Source organism: Chionomys nivalis, chromosome 5 (assembly GCF_950005125.1).
Source record: "Chionomys nivalis chromosome 5, mChiNiv1.1, whole genome shotgun sequence".
Taxonomy (NCBI): domain Eukaryota; kingdom Metazoa; phylum Chordata; class Mammalia; order Rodentia; family Cricetidae; genus Chionomys; species Chionomys nivalis.
The window spans coordinates 69,447,070-69,461,740 of record NC_080090.1 but is presented as its reverse complement, the minus strand read 5'-3'; the positions used below and the strand labels follow the sequence as shown (position 1 = coordinate 69,461,740).

At 36.5% G+C, this 14,671-nt stretch overlaps 1 protein-coding gene across 5 annotated transcripts in view; it reads right to left on the bottom strand.

The window, feature by feature from the left end:
- Positions 1 to 14,671, bottom strand: part of Swt1 (SWT1 RNA endoribonuclease homolog) — an 80,898-nt gene that overhangs the window by 40,501 nt on the left and 25,726 nt on the right. For all 5 annotated transcript variants that reach the window (XM_057770581.1, XM_057770586.1, XM_057770585.1 and 2 more), the window contains 7 exons: positions 14,531 to 14,590; positions 12,032 to 12,161; positions 11,271 to 11,372; positions 10,483 to 10,671; positions 8,549 to 8,642; positions 4,991 to 5,136; positions 2,463 to 2,626 (listed from right to left, as the gene is read on the bottom strand). In XM_057770581.1, coding sequence (XP_057626564.1) covers positions 2,463 to 2,626; positions 4,991 to 5,136; positions 8,549 to 8,642; positions 10,483 to 10,671; positions 11,271 to 11,372; positions 12,032 to 12,161; positions 14,531 to 14,590 — 885 coding nt within the window. The remainder of the gene's footprint in view (positions 1 to 2,462; positions 2,627 to 4,990; positions 5,137 to 8,548; positions 8,643 to 10,482; positions 10,672 to 11,270; positions 11,373 to 12,031; positions 12,162 to 14,530; positions 14,591 to 14,671) is intronic.

The window sequence follows — 14,671 nt, the reverse complement described above, 5'->3', positions numbered from 1 at the left end:
ATCACAATTTTAAAGAGGTAGGTCTATTACAGATTGATTTTTATAAAATTCATATTATTAACCTTTAGTTCCATAACTTTTAAGTAAATAAAGAAAGCAAACTCTAGAGAAGTAGTATAGTTTTAACCAGAATGGTACCTCAATCTATTTTTTTCTTTTTTTAAGTTAATGCTTTTGCTATATTTTATGTGAACAAGTGTTTCCTGCATATATGTCTATGTACCACATGCGTGTCTGATCCCCACAGCGGCCAGAAGAGAGCATCAGATCCCCTGGAAGTGTAGCTATAAATGGTTATGGGTAGCCATGTGGATGCTGGGACCTGAACCTGGCTGGGTCCTTTGCAAGAACAGCAAGTGCTCTTAACCACTGAGCCACCACTCCAGTCCCTCAATCTTTTCTTCTATATGGTCATTTCCATAAGCAAAACAATCTAAATATTTCATACTAGAAGAGGGAAAAATCTATATGAAAAATAATCAAATGCAACTGTCACTTGCTACACTCTTACAAAAACATATTTATAGATAATTGGTCTCAGTTTAGGAAGATATCAATGCCTTTTTCTAAATCATTCATACTTCTATAAAATATTCAATTTATAACAATTCTCCTAAATCTTTTATTCTTCTTCATTATTTTTGGATCACAGCAAATATATCACACTGGCAAGTTTTAGAATCTGGTTGAATAGCTGGAACAAAGGCATCAGCTACAACTAATGGGTTATAACATTTCTCTTAGCAAAAATGTGAATTTGAAACAAGTATCAAACTAATTTTTACAGCTGGGCAGTGATGGTGCAATCCTTTATTTTCAGCACTTTTGAGGCAGAGACAGGTAGTTCTCTGTGAGCTCACGGCCAGCCTGGACTACAAAGTGAGTTCCAGGGCAGCCAGGACTGTTACACAGAGAAACCTTGTCTCAAAGAACCAAAAACTAAACCAAATTAATAAACTAAGTTTTATAAGTATGCTTGCTAAATTTGATGTTTTAGTATTGAAATTTAGTATGCCTGCTAAATTTAACTGTAGAAAAAGACATTAAGCTAAAGAAATTAAAAATTCCTTAATCTTTAAAAACAACTTGTTTAACTTTATTTTATTTTATTTTCCCGAGACAGGGTTTCTCTGTAGTTTTGGAGCCTGTCCTGGAACGAGCTCTTGTAGACCAGGTTGGTCTCGAACTCACAGAGATCCGCCTGCCTCTGCCTCCCGAGTGCTGGGATTAAAGCGTGCGCCACCACCGCCTGGCTTGTTTAACTTTATTTTTATGTGCATTGGTGTGAAGGTGTCAGATCCCTGTAGTTACAAACAGTTGTGAGCTACCACGTGGGTGTTGGGAATTGAACATGGGTCTTCTGGAAGAACAGCCAATGCTCTAAACACTAAGTCATCTCTCCAGCCCCCAAAATATCTTATTATGATCAATTTTTACTCTCATATTTACATGGCATAAAAGTCAAATATAGAGTGAGATACAGTGGCATATACCTTTAATCCCAGCAATGGGGAGGCAAAGGCAGGCAGACTGTTGTGAGTTCAAGGCCCACCTGGTCTACATAGAAAGTTACTAGACAGCCCGGGCTACACAGAGAAACTCTGTCTTGAAACACACACAAACACAAAGTCAAATATACAGACATTTTGTCATACATTTTGAACAAACCAAATTGAATGAGCAAAGTATTTATATATTGTTTATTTTGCTTGGTCTCTTGTACCCCAAGCTCACTACATAGCCAAAGATAATCTTGAATTCCTGATCCTCTTATATATACCTTCAGGTGCTAGAATTATAGGCATGTATACCAGACACAATTTATGTGACATTGGGAATAAAACATGCAGCCTTAGGTTGCTAGGCAAACATTCTACTAACTGAGCTATATCCTAGTCCTTGTGCAAGAAGGATTCAATTTAAGCTCTAGGAGGTCAATGTATCAAATATTCACAGTAGATGCACAACAACTATTAGTTAATTTAAAACAAATACAGAATCTTCCCTTGGAGTACCTTTTCTTTCTCATTTTTCCTTAATATATCAACTTTTGCTCTGTTCAAAGTGAAATAAATACTATACAGTCCTAGCCTATAAGAAATGTTCATCATATAATTATCAAAAAGTTATTACAAGGCCAGCAATGGTTCAGCATATTAAGACACTTGTCACCAAGTCTGACAACCTGGGTTTAATCATGACAGAAGGAGAGAATCAATTCCTGCCAAGTTGTTCTCTGACTTCTACAGGAGCACCAAGGCAAACACATACCTGCATACATGTACACACTTGTGCACACACAAAAACAAAATATATAAAATCAATTTGAAATTTTTTAATTATTTTAAAACTTAGAAAAATGTGATATGGATTACTGTAAAGTTTTTTAACTTACACAAATATCTTCTAAGATAACCAATCATCAATAATAAAAAGAAATATCAACTAATATAACTATGTACCTCCATCCAAAGATTTCCAAAAGCAATTTTCATTTCTGTTTCTAATATTGAAGATAAAGCTGTTCCAAGAGATTTTTCAAAATCACATATAATGTGCTCAAGCAGAATGGACAGTCCAGAATTTGTAGATTCTTCTTTAGATGTCTCCTGTACAGGTGCTGTTTCTTTAAAGACAAAGTTTCAGGTTTTACTAACAGGGTTATCTCTTGTTTTGAAACAGGGTTTCAAGCAGTACAAGTAGGTCTCTAAGTCACTGTGTAACTGAGGATGACCTTGACCTTCTGACCCTCTTGCCTCTATTTCCCAGTGCTGGAATTACAAGCTTGCATCGCCATGCTAAGTTTATATAGTACTAGGATCAAACATAAAGATAGGGCTATGCTCGTTCTAGGAAAGTACTTGACTAGCTGAGCTACATCCCCAGTCCCCATTTAGGGTTTTTTTTTTTTGGTTTTTCGAGACAGGGTTTCTCTGTGGTTTTGGAGCCTGTCCTGGAACTAGCTCTTGTAGACCAGGCTGGTCTCGAACTCACAGAGATCCGCCTGCCTCTGCCTATTTAGGGTTTTTGACAAAAAGCAAAAACAACCCCCCCAAAACCCTAAAATGTTTTTTTTACTCAAATGGAAATATGAAAAAAACCATGTTATTTTAACTCAAATAAATTTTATTATTTTTGTGTGTGTGTGCAGCAAGTGCTTTTATCTTTTATCCATTAAGCCATGTCACTGGCCTCATTTTACATATTTTTAATTATTGACCATCTGTTAACATTAAGGCATTGCTTTTATTATTTAAAAAATATAAATGAACAAAAAACAGTAAAATAAAAAAATAGCAAATTGAAACAATGAAACAAGAAGCCCCCCCCCCCACACACACACACACTGTTAGTCAGCTACTCCAGGGCATTGGGCCTATCCTGGAGCGTGGTTGATATACCCAGCCAGATTCCATTGGAGAAAACTGATTTTCTCATTCCAGCAGGTATCAATTGCAAATAGTTCCTTAGCTACGGGAAAGACTTTGTGTATATTTCTTCTCAAGGCTGAGATGAATTTTATTTTTTTCAAACAGAATAATTATAAGAATGCCTTATTTTCTGTTTTTTTTTTAACTACCTGGCAACTGCATCAAAATTGGTTTTCTTCCCCAAAATGGTGTATATTTCAACCCTTATCAATAAAGTATTTTAAAATGACCAAAGTTCAGTTGTTACCATTTCATTAACATTATCCTTTTATACTTGAAAAATTACTACAATTTCTTTACAATAAATTCAAATACCGAGTGACTCATCTTCACAGACACCAGCTAAGGTGATAGTAATAGAATGGGCAAACTGAAGTTTACTCCTGAAAAACCATAAACTATAATATCCTGTAATTCCTCCCAAATATCATTTTGAGTATCATGACAAAGATACACTATTCTCAAAAAGGGAACAAAGCAATATATATGAGTGCATTAATATTTATACAATTACTTTGATATACAAGTATATCTAATGTAAAAAGTCAACAATTGCTTTCTCCACAGAGAAGAGGCCAGAAAAAATGGTCAGATTCCTGGAACTAGAGTAGTTTGTGAATGTTGGCAAATGAACTCTGGTCCTGTGAAAGAGCAGAAAGCACCCCTAAGTACTGAAGGAAAGTTCCCTAGGAAAGAAAAGTTGTAGTGGCATATTAATTATTTTGGTAAATAAATCTTGCCTGAAGACCAGAGGCAAAGCTAAAGCCACTACAGATCAGGCAGGCATGGTGACATCTTTAATCCCAGGATTTGGGTGACAGAGTTAGATGGATCTCTGTGAGTCCAAGGCCACTTTGGGCTACCCAAGATAAATGCAGAAACAAATCCAGGTGATGGTCCCTCACCATGAATCCCAGTACTAAGGAATCGTACACCCTTAATCCCAGCACTAGAGGGTATATAAAATGAGAGGAGACAGAGGCTTGATCTGTTTAGTTTGCAGTCTCCCAGCCTTGGTAGAGGTAAAAACTCTCTAGTAATGTAGTAGTTCATCAAATATCAAATCATAGAATAGATCACTCTAATAAAAAGTCAGTATTGCCCTTATATTTCTTAACTATTAGTTTAAACTTTAAGAAAAAATTATTTTACTAGAATTGTATGATATCTGATTTTTCTGTATTAATAAAGTATTAGGAATATGAAACTAATTTTACAAAAAATTAAAAAGTTTCACTTCCAAAGAATACTTACTACAACCATTAATAATTTAAAAGATACATTTTGCAAGGTACAAGTTCTGCCCACAATGATTATAAATAAGTAATGTGAGAAAATGAATAAAAATAAAATTAATTGGTAAAAGTATATGGAGATAAACAGCAAAAATAGTAATGTTTGCTTTTGCATTTTTATAATTTTCATTTAATACATAAGTATTCTAAACTTGCTATTATATTAAAAATGTATTAGATAAAAATGTATTATTAGTTTTAAATGTTTCCAAAAATATTAGTGCACAAGATGTACTTCTTTCTAATCATTAGTAGTAAAATTACCTGCTTTCAGCTGTTGTTTAGAAATACAAGGCTGAGGACACACACTTGTGTTCAGAGCTAAAGATACTATCTCTGCATCCAATTCTTCTTTACTGAGTGACTTCACACCACTTATCAGTCCTTTATTTCTTAAATTTCTATCATCCCTGAAGGTGTGGTTATGGAAAAAAAATATTTTAGAAGATCAACTATATGTCAATTCAGAAACACAAGTTATCAATATAAACATTAAAAATGGTTAGAAATTTAGAAATGAACTCAATAAAAAGCATTTATATGGGACTAAAGGGGTTGTTTAGTGGTTAAGAGTACTTCCTGCTTGTTCAGAGCACCAATGCCCCTGGCATCTGAGGGTTCCTGCACTCATACTCACATGCCCACACATACATAAACAAAATTAAAAATTATAAAAATAAAACTTAAAAAAAAGATTAAGGCTTAGATTATTTGAAGTTTCTATAAACTTCTCTTTAAGCACTAGCAATAGCCCATAAATTTTATATGGTGCCTTTCAATCGTCATTCAATATCTGTACTTGTGTCACATGCACAGGTGCCCGCAGAGGCCAGGAGAGGCTGTCAGATTCCCTGGAAGTGAGGAAGTTCTAGGTAGTTGTAAGCTGCCCGATGTCCGGTTGAAAATCAAACTTAGGTCCTCTGCAAGAGGAGTGCATGCTTTTAACTGCTGAGGCATCTCTCCAGCTCCTAAGCATCTTCTTAAGAAACAAAGAAAAAAGGGGGAAGAAAAGCATACCAGTACTTTCTGGGATGATCAATATGTTTTATATATTGAGAGAAATATGAACCATGCTACTATGTCGATTTGATAATGCTGATAGTTATTAATATATTTGTGCATTCCAACATAAGTACTTTTTTTCTCAAAAACAAATAACTAAAAAAATAATCAAACTAGATAGGGAGTGAATAAAGATACGGATGACAGAAAAAAATAGCAGACTCTTAATAATTGTTGTAGTTACATTAGGATTCCAATCCTCCCTGCCTTCTAGAACTGGGAATTGAGTCTAGGGCCTCATGGATGCTAGTAAGAGCTCTGCCACTCAACTATATTTCCAGTCCCAGGAGTGTATTCTTCACTTTGAATATTGCTGGAATTCTTCATAATATAAATAAAGTACCATTTAATTTTTAGAACAATAAGGGCAGCGAGTGAGGAAGTAGAAAGCATGACAGTGTTCAGAGTAGAAAAGGGAAGCAGCATGACTCAATGTGGGGTGGTGGCAGGGAGATATCAAAGAGACCCAGCAGAACAAAACATGAAAGTATCTTCTTTACACTACGACTCAGCATAGGACTTTGGAAACAGATCAAATATGGCACTTTTCACTCACTTAAAAAATAGTTTAAATTAGGCAGAGTTCAGGGAATCCTGAGGAAGAGGGGAAAGAAGGATTGAGCCAGAAGGGTCAACGGCACCACAAGAAAATGGTCCACACCATTAACTAACCAGGGTTCACAGGGACTCACTATCAGGGAGCCCATATGGTTGACCTAGGTCTTCTGCATACATGTTATAACTGTGTAGCTTGGTATTCTTGTGGGGCTCCTAACAGTGAGCAGGGGCTGTCTGACTCTTTTACCTGCTTTTGGAACCCTTTTCCTTCTACTTGGTTGCCTCATTTAGCCTTAATATGAAGGGATATGACTAGTCTTAAAGCAACTTAATATGCCATGTTTCATTGATATCTCTAGAACTGTCCTTTTCTGAAGAGAAATGGAGGAGGAATGGATCTGAGGAGAGCAAAGATGGGGGAGGTGCAGGGGCTGGGAGGAGAAGAGGAAGGGGAAATGAGGTTGGGATGTAATACATGAGAGAAAAATAAATAAATAGAAGGAAAAACCAAGAGTTTATTTTTTTTAATAATGATAGATTTCAAATGTCTTCAAAATACAAGTAAAACTATCAAATAAGTAGGTGAATATATTAGCCTGGAACTTAGAAGAATCATATAGACCTGAGATATTAATTGAGGTTGTTAGTTCAGATAGTTCAGATAGTAAATCTAAGGAAAACACTTAAAATAATCTGGAACAGTGGATTCTGATTCCAGATCTCCTCATCTCATGAGGAGTCTGCTTTCTCATCTCTTTAAATGAAATTTGCTTTCCAAGGTTTCAAAGAAAATAATGCATAGTATACTGTATTGTGTTTTTTCCTATTACTACTTCAACAACTGATAACAAGTGTAACATCATCACCATCATTATCCATGCAGCCAAAGACATGCACCCTCACAATAGGTACAAGTTGGAAGAAGACCTCTACAGCACACAGTATCAACATTTAAAGAAAAGCCCTGTTGAGTGCAGCAGCACATACCTTTATTCCTACTACTCAGAGCACAGAAGCAAATGGGTCTTCATGAGTTTGATGACAACCTGCTTTACATAAAAATTCTAGGCTAGGCAGGCAGTGGTAGCTCATGCTTTTAAACCCAGCACTCAGGAGGCAGAGGCAGATGAATCCCTGAATTTAAGGCCAGCCTGATCTACAGAAGAATTCCAGGACAGCCAGGGCTATAAACCCTGTTTGAAAAAGCCAAAAGGAAAAAGTTCTAGGCCAACCAAGGCTACATGGTTATATGAGCTCTAGGCCAACATGAGCTACATGGCTACCTTGTTCCAATTTTAAAAAATTAAAAAAAAAAAAGATTTGACCATGTGCTAGACACTACTCTAATTCCTTTACATACATTACCTAATAAACCGTATGAAGCAGGTATTCATCCTTCTGTTTTTTAGGCACAAAGAAGCTAAGTTAGAAAAACTGTGGAGAATCATACAGCTGATAGCTGATAGACCTAGGACTATAGCCCAGGCAAATTTACTGCAGAAGAGGCACCCACAAGGTAATGTAACATAAGCTACCTTCTCCTTGTATATAAATAAATAACCAACTTTTTGCCTCCTATGACTGGAAAATTCTTTAAGATTTTGATATCAACTTCCCATCCCTGATGGAGGAAGCTCATTGGCTAATAAAGAAACTGCCTTGGCCCATTTGATTGGCCAGTCTTTAGGTGGGTGGAGTAAACAGAATAGAATGCTGGGAAGAAGGGAAGTGAGCTCAGACGCCCTGCCGCTCCAGTCCAGGGCAGACACGATGAAGCTCCGACCAAGGATGGACGTAGGCTAGAATCTTCTCAGTAAGCGCACCTTGTAGTGCTACACACATTAATAGAAATGGGCCAGGCAGTGTTTAAATGAATACAGTTTGTGTGTTGTTATTTCAGGGTATAAGCTAGCCAGGCGGCCGGGAGCAGGGCGGCAGGAATGCAGCCCACAGCTCCTTCTACACATCCCTCAAAGTGTTCTGAGTAGTATATAGATTATATTGAAATAAAAGCTCATTCACTTAGTATCTCATTCCTCTGGGATCGTGTATCATAAAAAATAATAGCTGAGTATGATTTGTGGCAGACTTAGAAAATTAATTGTTTGATCCTTAATTGGGTGAATAAAATTTCTAAAAATTCTTTACCATAAGCTATTATTTTAAAAAACAAAACAAAAACACAATGACTATGACACTCACGTGCACAGAATAACAAGAGAATATGGAAATAATTCCTGGTACTGCAGACAGCATTTTAATACTCGATCATCATTGTTCTCATCACTCAATCCATCTGCAAATGGAAAGGTAACTGTCAATAAGTATATCAGAAATCTAGACATTGCTTGAGCATGTTGACTCATGCCTGTAATTCCAGTATTCAAGAGGCTGAGGCAGGAAGAGTGTCACAAATTCAAGGCTGGCTTGGGCTACAGAATGAGACCCAGGCAATAGGGAAAAAAAGCTGGGGAGGAAGCAGGGAGGGCTGGGATAACAGTTCAGGAAATAAATAAGTGTCTGTTTCTTCAGAACAACTGTGTTTTCCCATGTACAGGTGCATATACACAAATATGTATATACACACATCAGAAAAATTCACCTACACAAAGATAAGAAATCAGGATATCACCTGAGTAATCTAGGCAATATTTACACATTAAAACTATGTAGGTTTTAAGGCAATGAAGCTACTCTGATACCAGCACAGTGGATACATGTCACTATATAGTTCTCCAAACCCATACAATGTAAACTAGGCGACAATGATGTGCCAAAGTGGGTTCACTGATTGTAATTCATTTCTTTTTTGGTCTTTTGAGAGAGAGGGTCTCTCTGTAGACTTGGTTGTCCTAGAACTCACTATGTAGAGCAAACTGGTTTTGAACTCACAGAGATCTGCAGGCAAATGCCTCCCAAGTGCTAAGATTAAAGGCAGGAGCCATCACACCTGGTTGTAATATCTTTCTTACTCTGTGGGAAGTACTGATTATAAGAGAATTATTATGCATGAGAATAGGAAGAATATGAGAAATTTATATAACTTCTGCTCAATTTAGCTGAAAAGCTAAAACTTGTCCAAGCTTTTATTTTTTAAAATATATCTGAAAGACAGAAAACTCATTCAATAAAATGAAAATAGGAAAACAGTATCTTCAGAACTCTGAATCCAGACATCACAGTCTATAACTAAATTTCTTGTTATCTGTTTTTCCTTAACATCTAAAACACTGCATTTAGAGAAGTACAGGAAAGGAAACATGATTCCTTGCCAGAAAATGCAAAAAGTGAGCCAGGCATAACAGCATACACTGGCAGAGTACAGGAAGGGTAAGGAGTTCAAAGTCATCTGTACCTACAGAGTGAGCTCATGGTCTGCCTGGGCTGAGACCACATCTTGAAAAACCAAAAAGAAAAGAGGGAGGGCAGAGAAAGGTAGAGGAGAAGAGGAATAGAAGGGAGAAGGGGGAAGGTAGGGAGATAGAGGAGGGAAGAAAGAAAAAGAAGGGAAAGGGTTAAAGAGAGAAGACAGAAGAGGAACAAGAGAAGAAAGGAGAGGGAGTAATAGAAGGAAAATGTAAATCATTATAAAAAAAAAAGGGGGGGGTGGGCTAGAGAGGTGGCTCAGCAGTTAAGAGCACTGGCTGCTCTTCCAAAGGACCTGGGTTCACTTCCCAGCACTCACACAGCAGCTCACATCTGTATGTTAACTCCAGTTCCAGGGCTTCTGACACCCTCACACAGACATACATGCAGGTGCACATCAATGCATATAAATAAATTATTTAAGAAAAAGGGAAAATCCAAAGTTCTATAGCATAGTCAAGTATGCATAATAAACTATTATTTAAATAAGTGGGGGAAATCTAAAGTTCCATAGTATAGCCAAATATGCATAAGGAACTATATAATCATTATCTGTGAAATACTAACACAGCCTAAGAAAGGATAGAAAAAATAAGACAAAACCAAGGACTCCCAAAATGAGTCAAAAGTTGCCACAGTACCCTTTCCATTTCACATTTTTATAAAGGACTATACACTGTTAATTTTTATATCACTTCCTTCCAGTAATAAGCCAGTACCTAAACAAATCTTTATCAAGGATAAAGACACCCGGGAACAACAATACTTACAAAGTTTTTGGGATGCCAGTTGTAATGACTGACCCCACAGCTTTCTATCTTGACTTCTGAGGCTTTCATTGATGAAGTGAATTGCAGGCACAGCTTTGTGCTGGACATGTTTTAATAATTTTCCTGCCTTCATGCGGTCTAGCTCTTGCACAACCACCCAGGGAATTATTAACACAAGTGTGTCAAAGCCTAAAAACAGAAAGATTTCTTAGAATCCAACATGCATTAAGCTTCTACATCAGTTTCTGTAGAAGTCAAAGTTTTAAAGTACACAGCCTCCAGGCCATCTTGACGGCTTGACGAGCAAGTACATTTGTTGCCAAGTCTGAGGACCCACATGGTAGCAAGATAAACGGAGACTCCTACAAGCTGTCTGCAAGTTATTCCCTAACTGGCACACATATCCTGTGGCGTGTTAAGAATTTAAATATTAAAAACTACCAGATTACAAAAAGAATGAATTTAGCAAACATGAGTCATATAATCAAGGTTTGCAATTGAAACAATTTCACAATAAACAAATAATTTTACATACTGTTAATTTAAACCATTTCTTTTTTTTTTTCTGTGACTGGATATTTCCTTTCAATAATAAGCCAACACCCAAACAAATCTTTATCAAAATTTAAATATGCTAAGTGGCATCCAAAAGTATATTTTAAATTTCTAGATTAGAATATCTTTTAAAAAAATTCAGATGATGTAATACAACTGTGAGAAAAAACAGCTGTTAATATAGAATATCAACTCAAAAAAGAAAATCAGAATCTGTGAATTTTTATATATACCTGGTATCTCTGTAGTCTTCAAAATTTTAACAAATTTGAGATGATTCATCAGAATATTTGTGTCAATAACAATTAGAAGCTTTTTGTCTGTGGCAGTATTTACTGGAGAAGAAGAGCAGAGGTAGGATTTCACACTTGAAAATACATTATGACCAAATTTGGGGATCATAAAAGTACAGACAATTTATTGAACTTAAAAACCTGTCTTGTAAGCTTAAGAATAAGAGGTAGTACTATAATTTTTATAGTGAATTCAATATAGCATACTAATTTAGATAACCTTATCTGAGACAGGAATATATAAGACTATAAAGAACAGGCTGTCCTAGAACTCTACATAGCCCAACACAGTCTTGAACTCCTAACCCTCCTGCCTCAGCTTCCCAGGTGTTGGAACAACAGGCATGCACCATGTCCAGTATTTTGAATAACTGTTATTATGTGTTCCCAGCATTAAAAATTTTACTATATTAACAAGGAAATCATGAAAATAATACTGTTAAGCAAACTGCCTTCTATCTGATCAGTGCTTTTATATGACTAAAAGAACTAAAAGTTGTAATTAAGAGCAAGCATAAAAGACAGTGCATAACCCGATTACTCTTGAGAAAATGTCTAATGGTCTAATAAGATAAGAAATTCACGATTATCATTTTAAATGAGCACATTGTAACACTTTCATCTGTACACTGTAAAACCTGAATGTTAGTGCAACAATTCTTACAAAAAAAACACAGATCATAAAAATTAACAGAGTATACCAGCAGAAGAATGCACATCATCTTCCACCAAGTCAATTTCCATACTCATTAATTCTCCGGAAGGTGGAATCACAGGTAAATGCACACTTTTTCCCACACGTGCAGCATGGAGCTCTTCTACTATCTGCATCTAAATTGTAAAAGACCCCAGTGAAATATCTGAGTTACTTACTAAAGATATTTAATAAGAAAGCAATACATCACAAACACCTTAGAGAAATAGAGACAACACAATAAAGCATATGGATTTATAACCACATGGTTTTAAAATCAGTTCCTTTCTGTAGCCTTAGGCAAGCAAACTGTTTTACTACTTTAGAACTTGCCCATAAAGTTCTAAAGAATATTAAATTTGTCTATTTTCTTTATGATTTTTATATAATTAAGATTAAGTCATGTGAAGTTCCTTGCCTAAAACCTAGTATATAGACAACAAAATAAGTTCACTGTCATGTCTATTTCATCTCACTTTAAAGAGTCAGCTTTCTCTATCTTAATGTGTGTGAACTGAGTGTGAACTGAGGCGACAGCTGAGAGCTTGCCCAGCATGTGTGAGCCCCTGGATTCAATCCCTGGCTCTGTGTGTGAACTAAGTGTGAACTGAGGTGACAGCTGAGTGCTAGAAAGTTTGCTCAGCATGTGTGAGCCCCTGGATTCAATCCCTACCTCTATTAAAAACCAAAAATGTTTCATCCAATGTCCTTGACACTTCTAATATTGTTTATCCTCTATCAGAAACTAAGCTAAATCTTTTATTATTAATTGTATTATACTTTAAAATTTTATTTGCATTGGGGCAACACAGGAGTGAATGTACACAAGCATCTTTACCACCCCAAGCCATCCCGTTGACTCTGCACTATAAATCTTAAGATCCTTCTCATTTTACATGTACTTCTCTGATGGTATTTTGATATAAAAAAATTAAATATGAAGCCGGGCAGTGGTGGCGCACGCCTTTAATCCCAGCACTTGGGAGGCAGAGGCAGGCGGATCTCTGCGAGTTCGAGACCAGCCTGGTCTACAAGAGCTAGTTCCAGGACAGGCTCCAAAACCACAGAGAAACCCTGTCTCGAAAAACCAAAAAAAAAAAAAAAAAAAAAAAAAAAAAAAAAAAACAAAAAAAAAAAAATTAAATATGGCTGGGCATGGCATCACACACATACAATTTCAGCACTCGGAAGGCTGAGGTTGGAAGATCATGAGTTCAATTCAAGGCTAGCCTTCTTTACACAGCAAAAACAAGGCCAGCCTGAGTCACACAGTGAGAAACTGTCTGATTTAAAATTAAAAAAAAAAAACAAGAAGAAACAAGAATATGTTCTATCTTTAAAGCAGTCAGGAGAAGTCTTTTATCAAGGGGCACTGACTCATAAAACAGGAAAAAAGTATTACAAATAAAAGTCATCAACAATATTAAAGAGAAAAGTGCAAAATGTCAGTGAATTTTAATTTACTCAGGCAACATAAAATTTACACAATAACCTTATAAAGATAAATCAGAAGATTCTAGGTAGAAAATATTGCAATAGGCAAAAAGATAAAATACTGTGGACTTTTATTTGACAATAACAATTTCATCTTATTGTTGAGTTGAAAAATGAAGAACAGGGGCCGGGCGGTGGTGGCGCACACCTTTAATCCCAGCACTCAGGAAGCAGAGGCAGGCGGATCTCTGTGAGTTCGAGGCCAGCCTGGTCTACAAGAGCTAGTTCCAGGACAGGAACCAAAAGCTATGGAGAAACCCTGTCTTGAAAAATCCAAAACATAAATAAATAAATAAACAAACAAACAAATAAATTTAGCTTGTGGTACATGAACACCACCTTCTGTCTAAAGTAGAGTAGCTTATTAGAAACAAAAGCAAAGTCTCCCAGTAACCACCCCATGCTAGGAGAACCTTATACTGCTAGACAAGCACTCTACCACTGCATCGCATCCCTAGCCCCTACGAATGGTGTTTGATGATCTAATTAAAACTTACAAACTGGCCGGGCAGTGGTGGCGCACACCTTTAATCCCAGCACTCGGGAGGCAGAGGCAGGCGGATCTCTGTGAGTTCGAGGCCAGCCTGGTCTACAAGAGCTAGTTCCAGGACAGGCTCCAAAACCACAGAGAAACCCTGTCTCGAAAAACCAAAAAAAAAAAAAAACTTACAAACTGATCTTCCTAGTAAATCAATATACAGAATTCTTTTGGAGTTTAAGTTGAGACATCATTATTTTCATGCTGTTTTTTACAAATAGTTTATTAAAAGTAGCAACTGCTTAGCTAGGCATCCTGGTATATACCTGTAACTACATCATTCAGTCGAGTCAGGAGGATCACAAGTTTGAGATCATCCTAGGCTGCATAAGACCCTGTTGCACACCTTTACACACACACTCGGAAAGGAAAGGAAAGAAAGAGAGAGAGAGAGAGAGAGAGAGAGAGAGAGAGAGAGAGAAGCAACTGTTTGAATTTCTTTAAATAAACAAAATAAGTAAGTGCATCAGTAACCTCTTCATCTGTATCTTGGATGTTCTCAGATGACACTGAAGAACATGGTGTTTCAAAATTCTGAAATGAGAAAAGGATTTTGAGTTAAGCCTTATGTGGTGTATAACAGCATCAGTGAATTCAAGTAGTTCAGCTACTAGA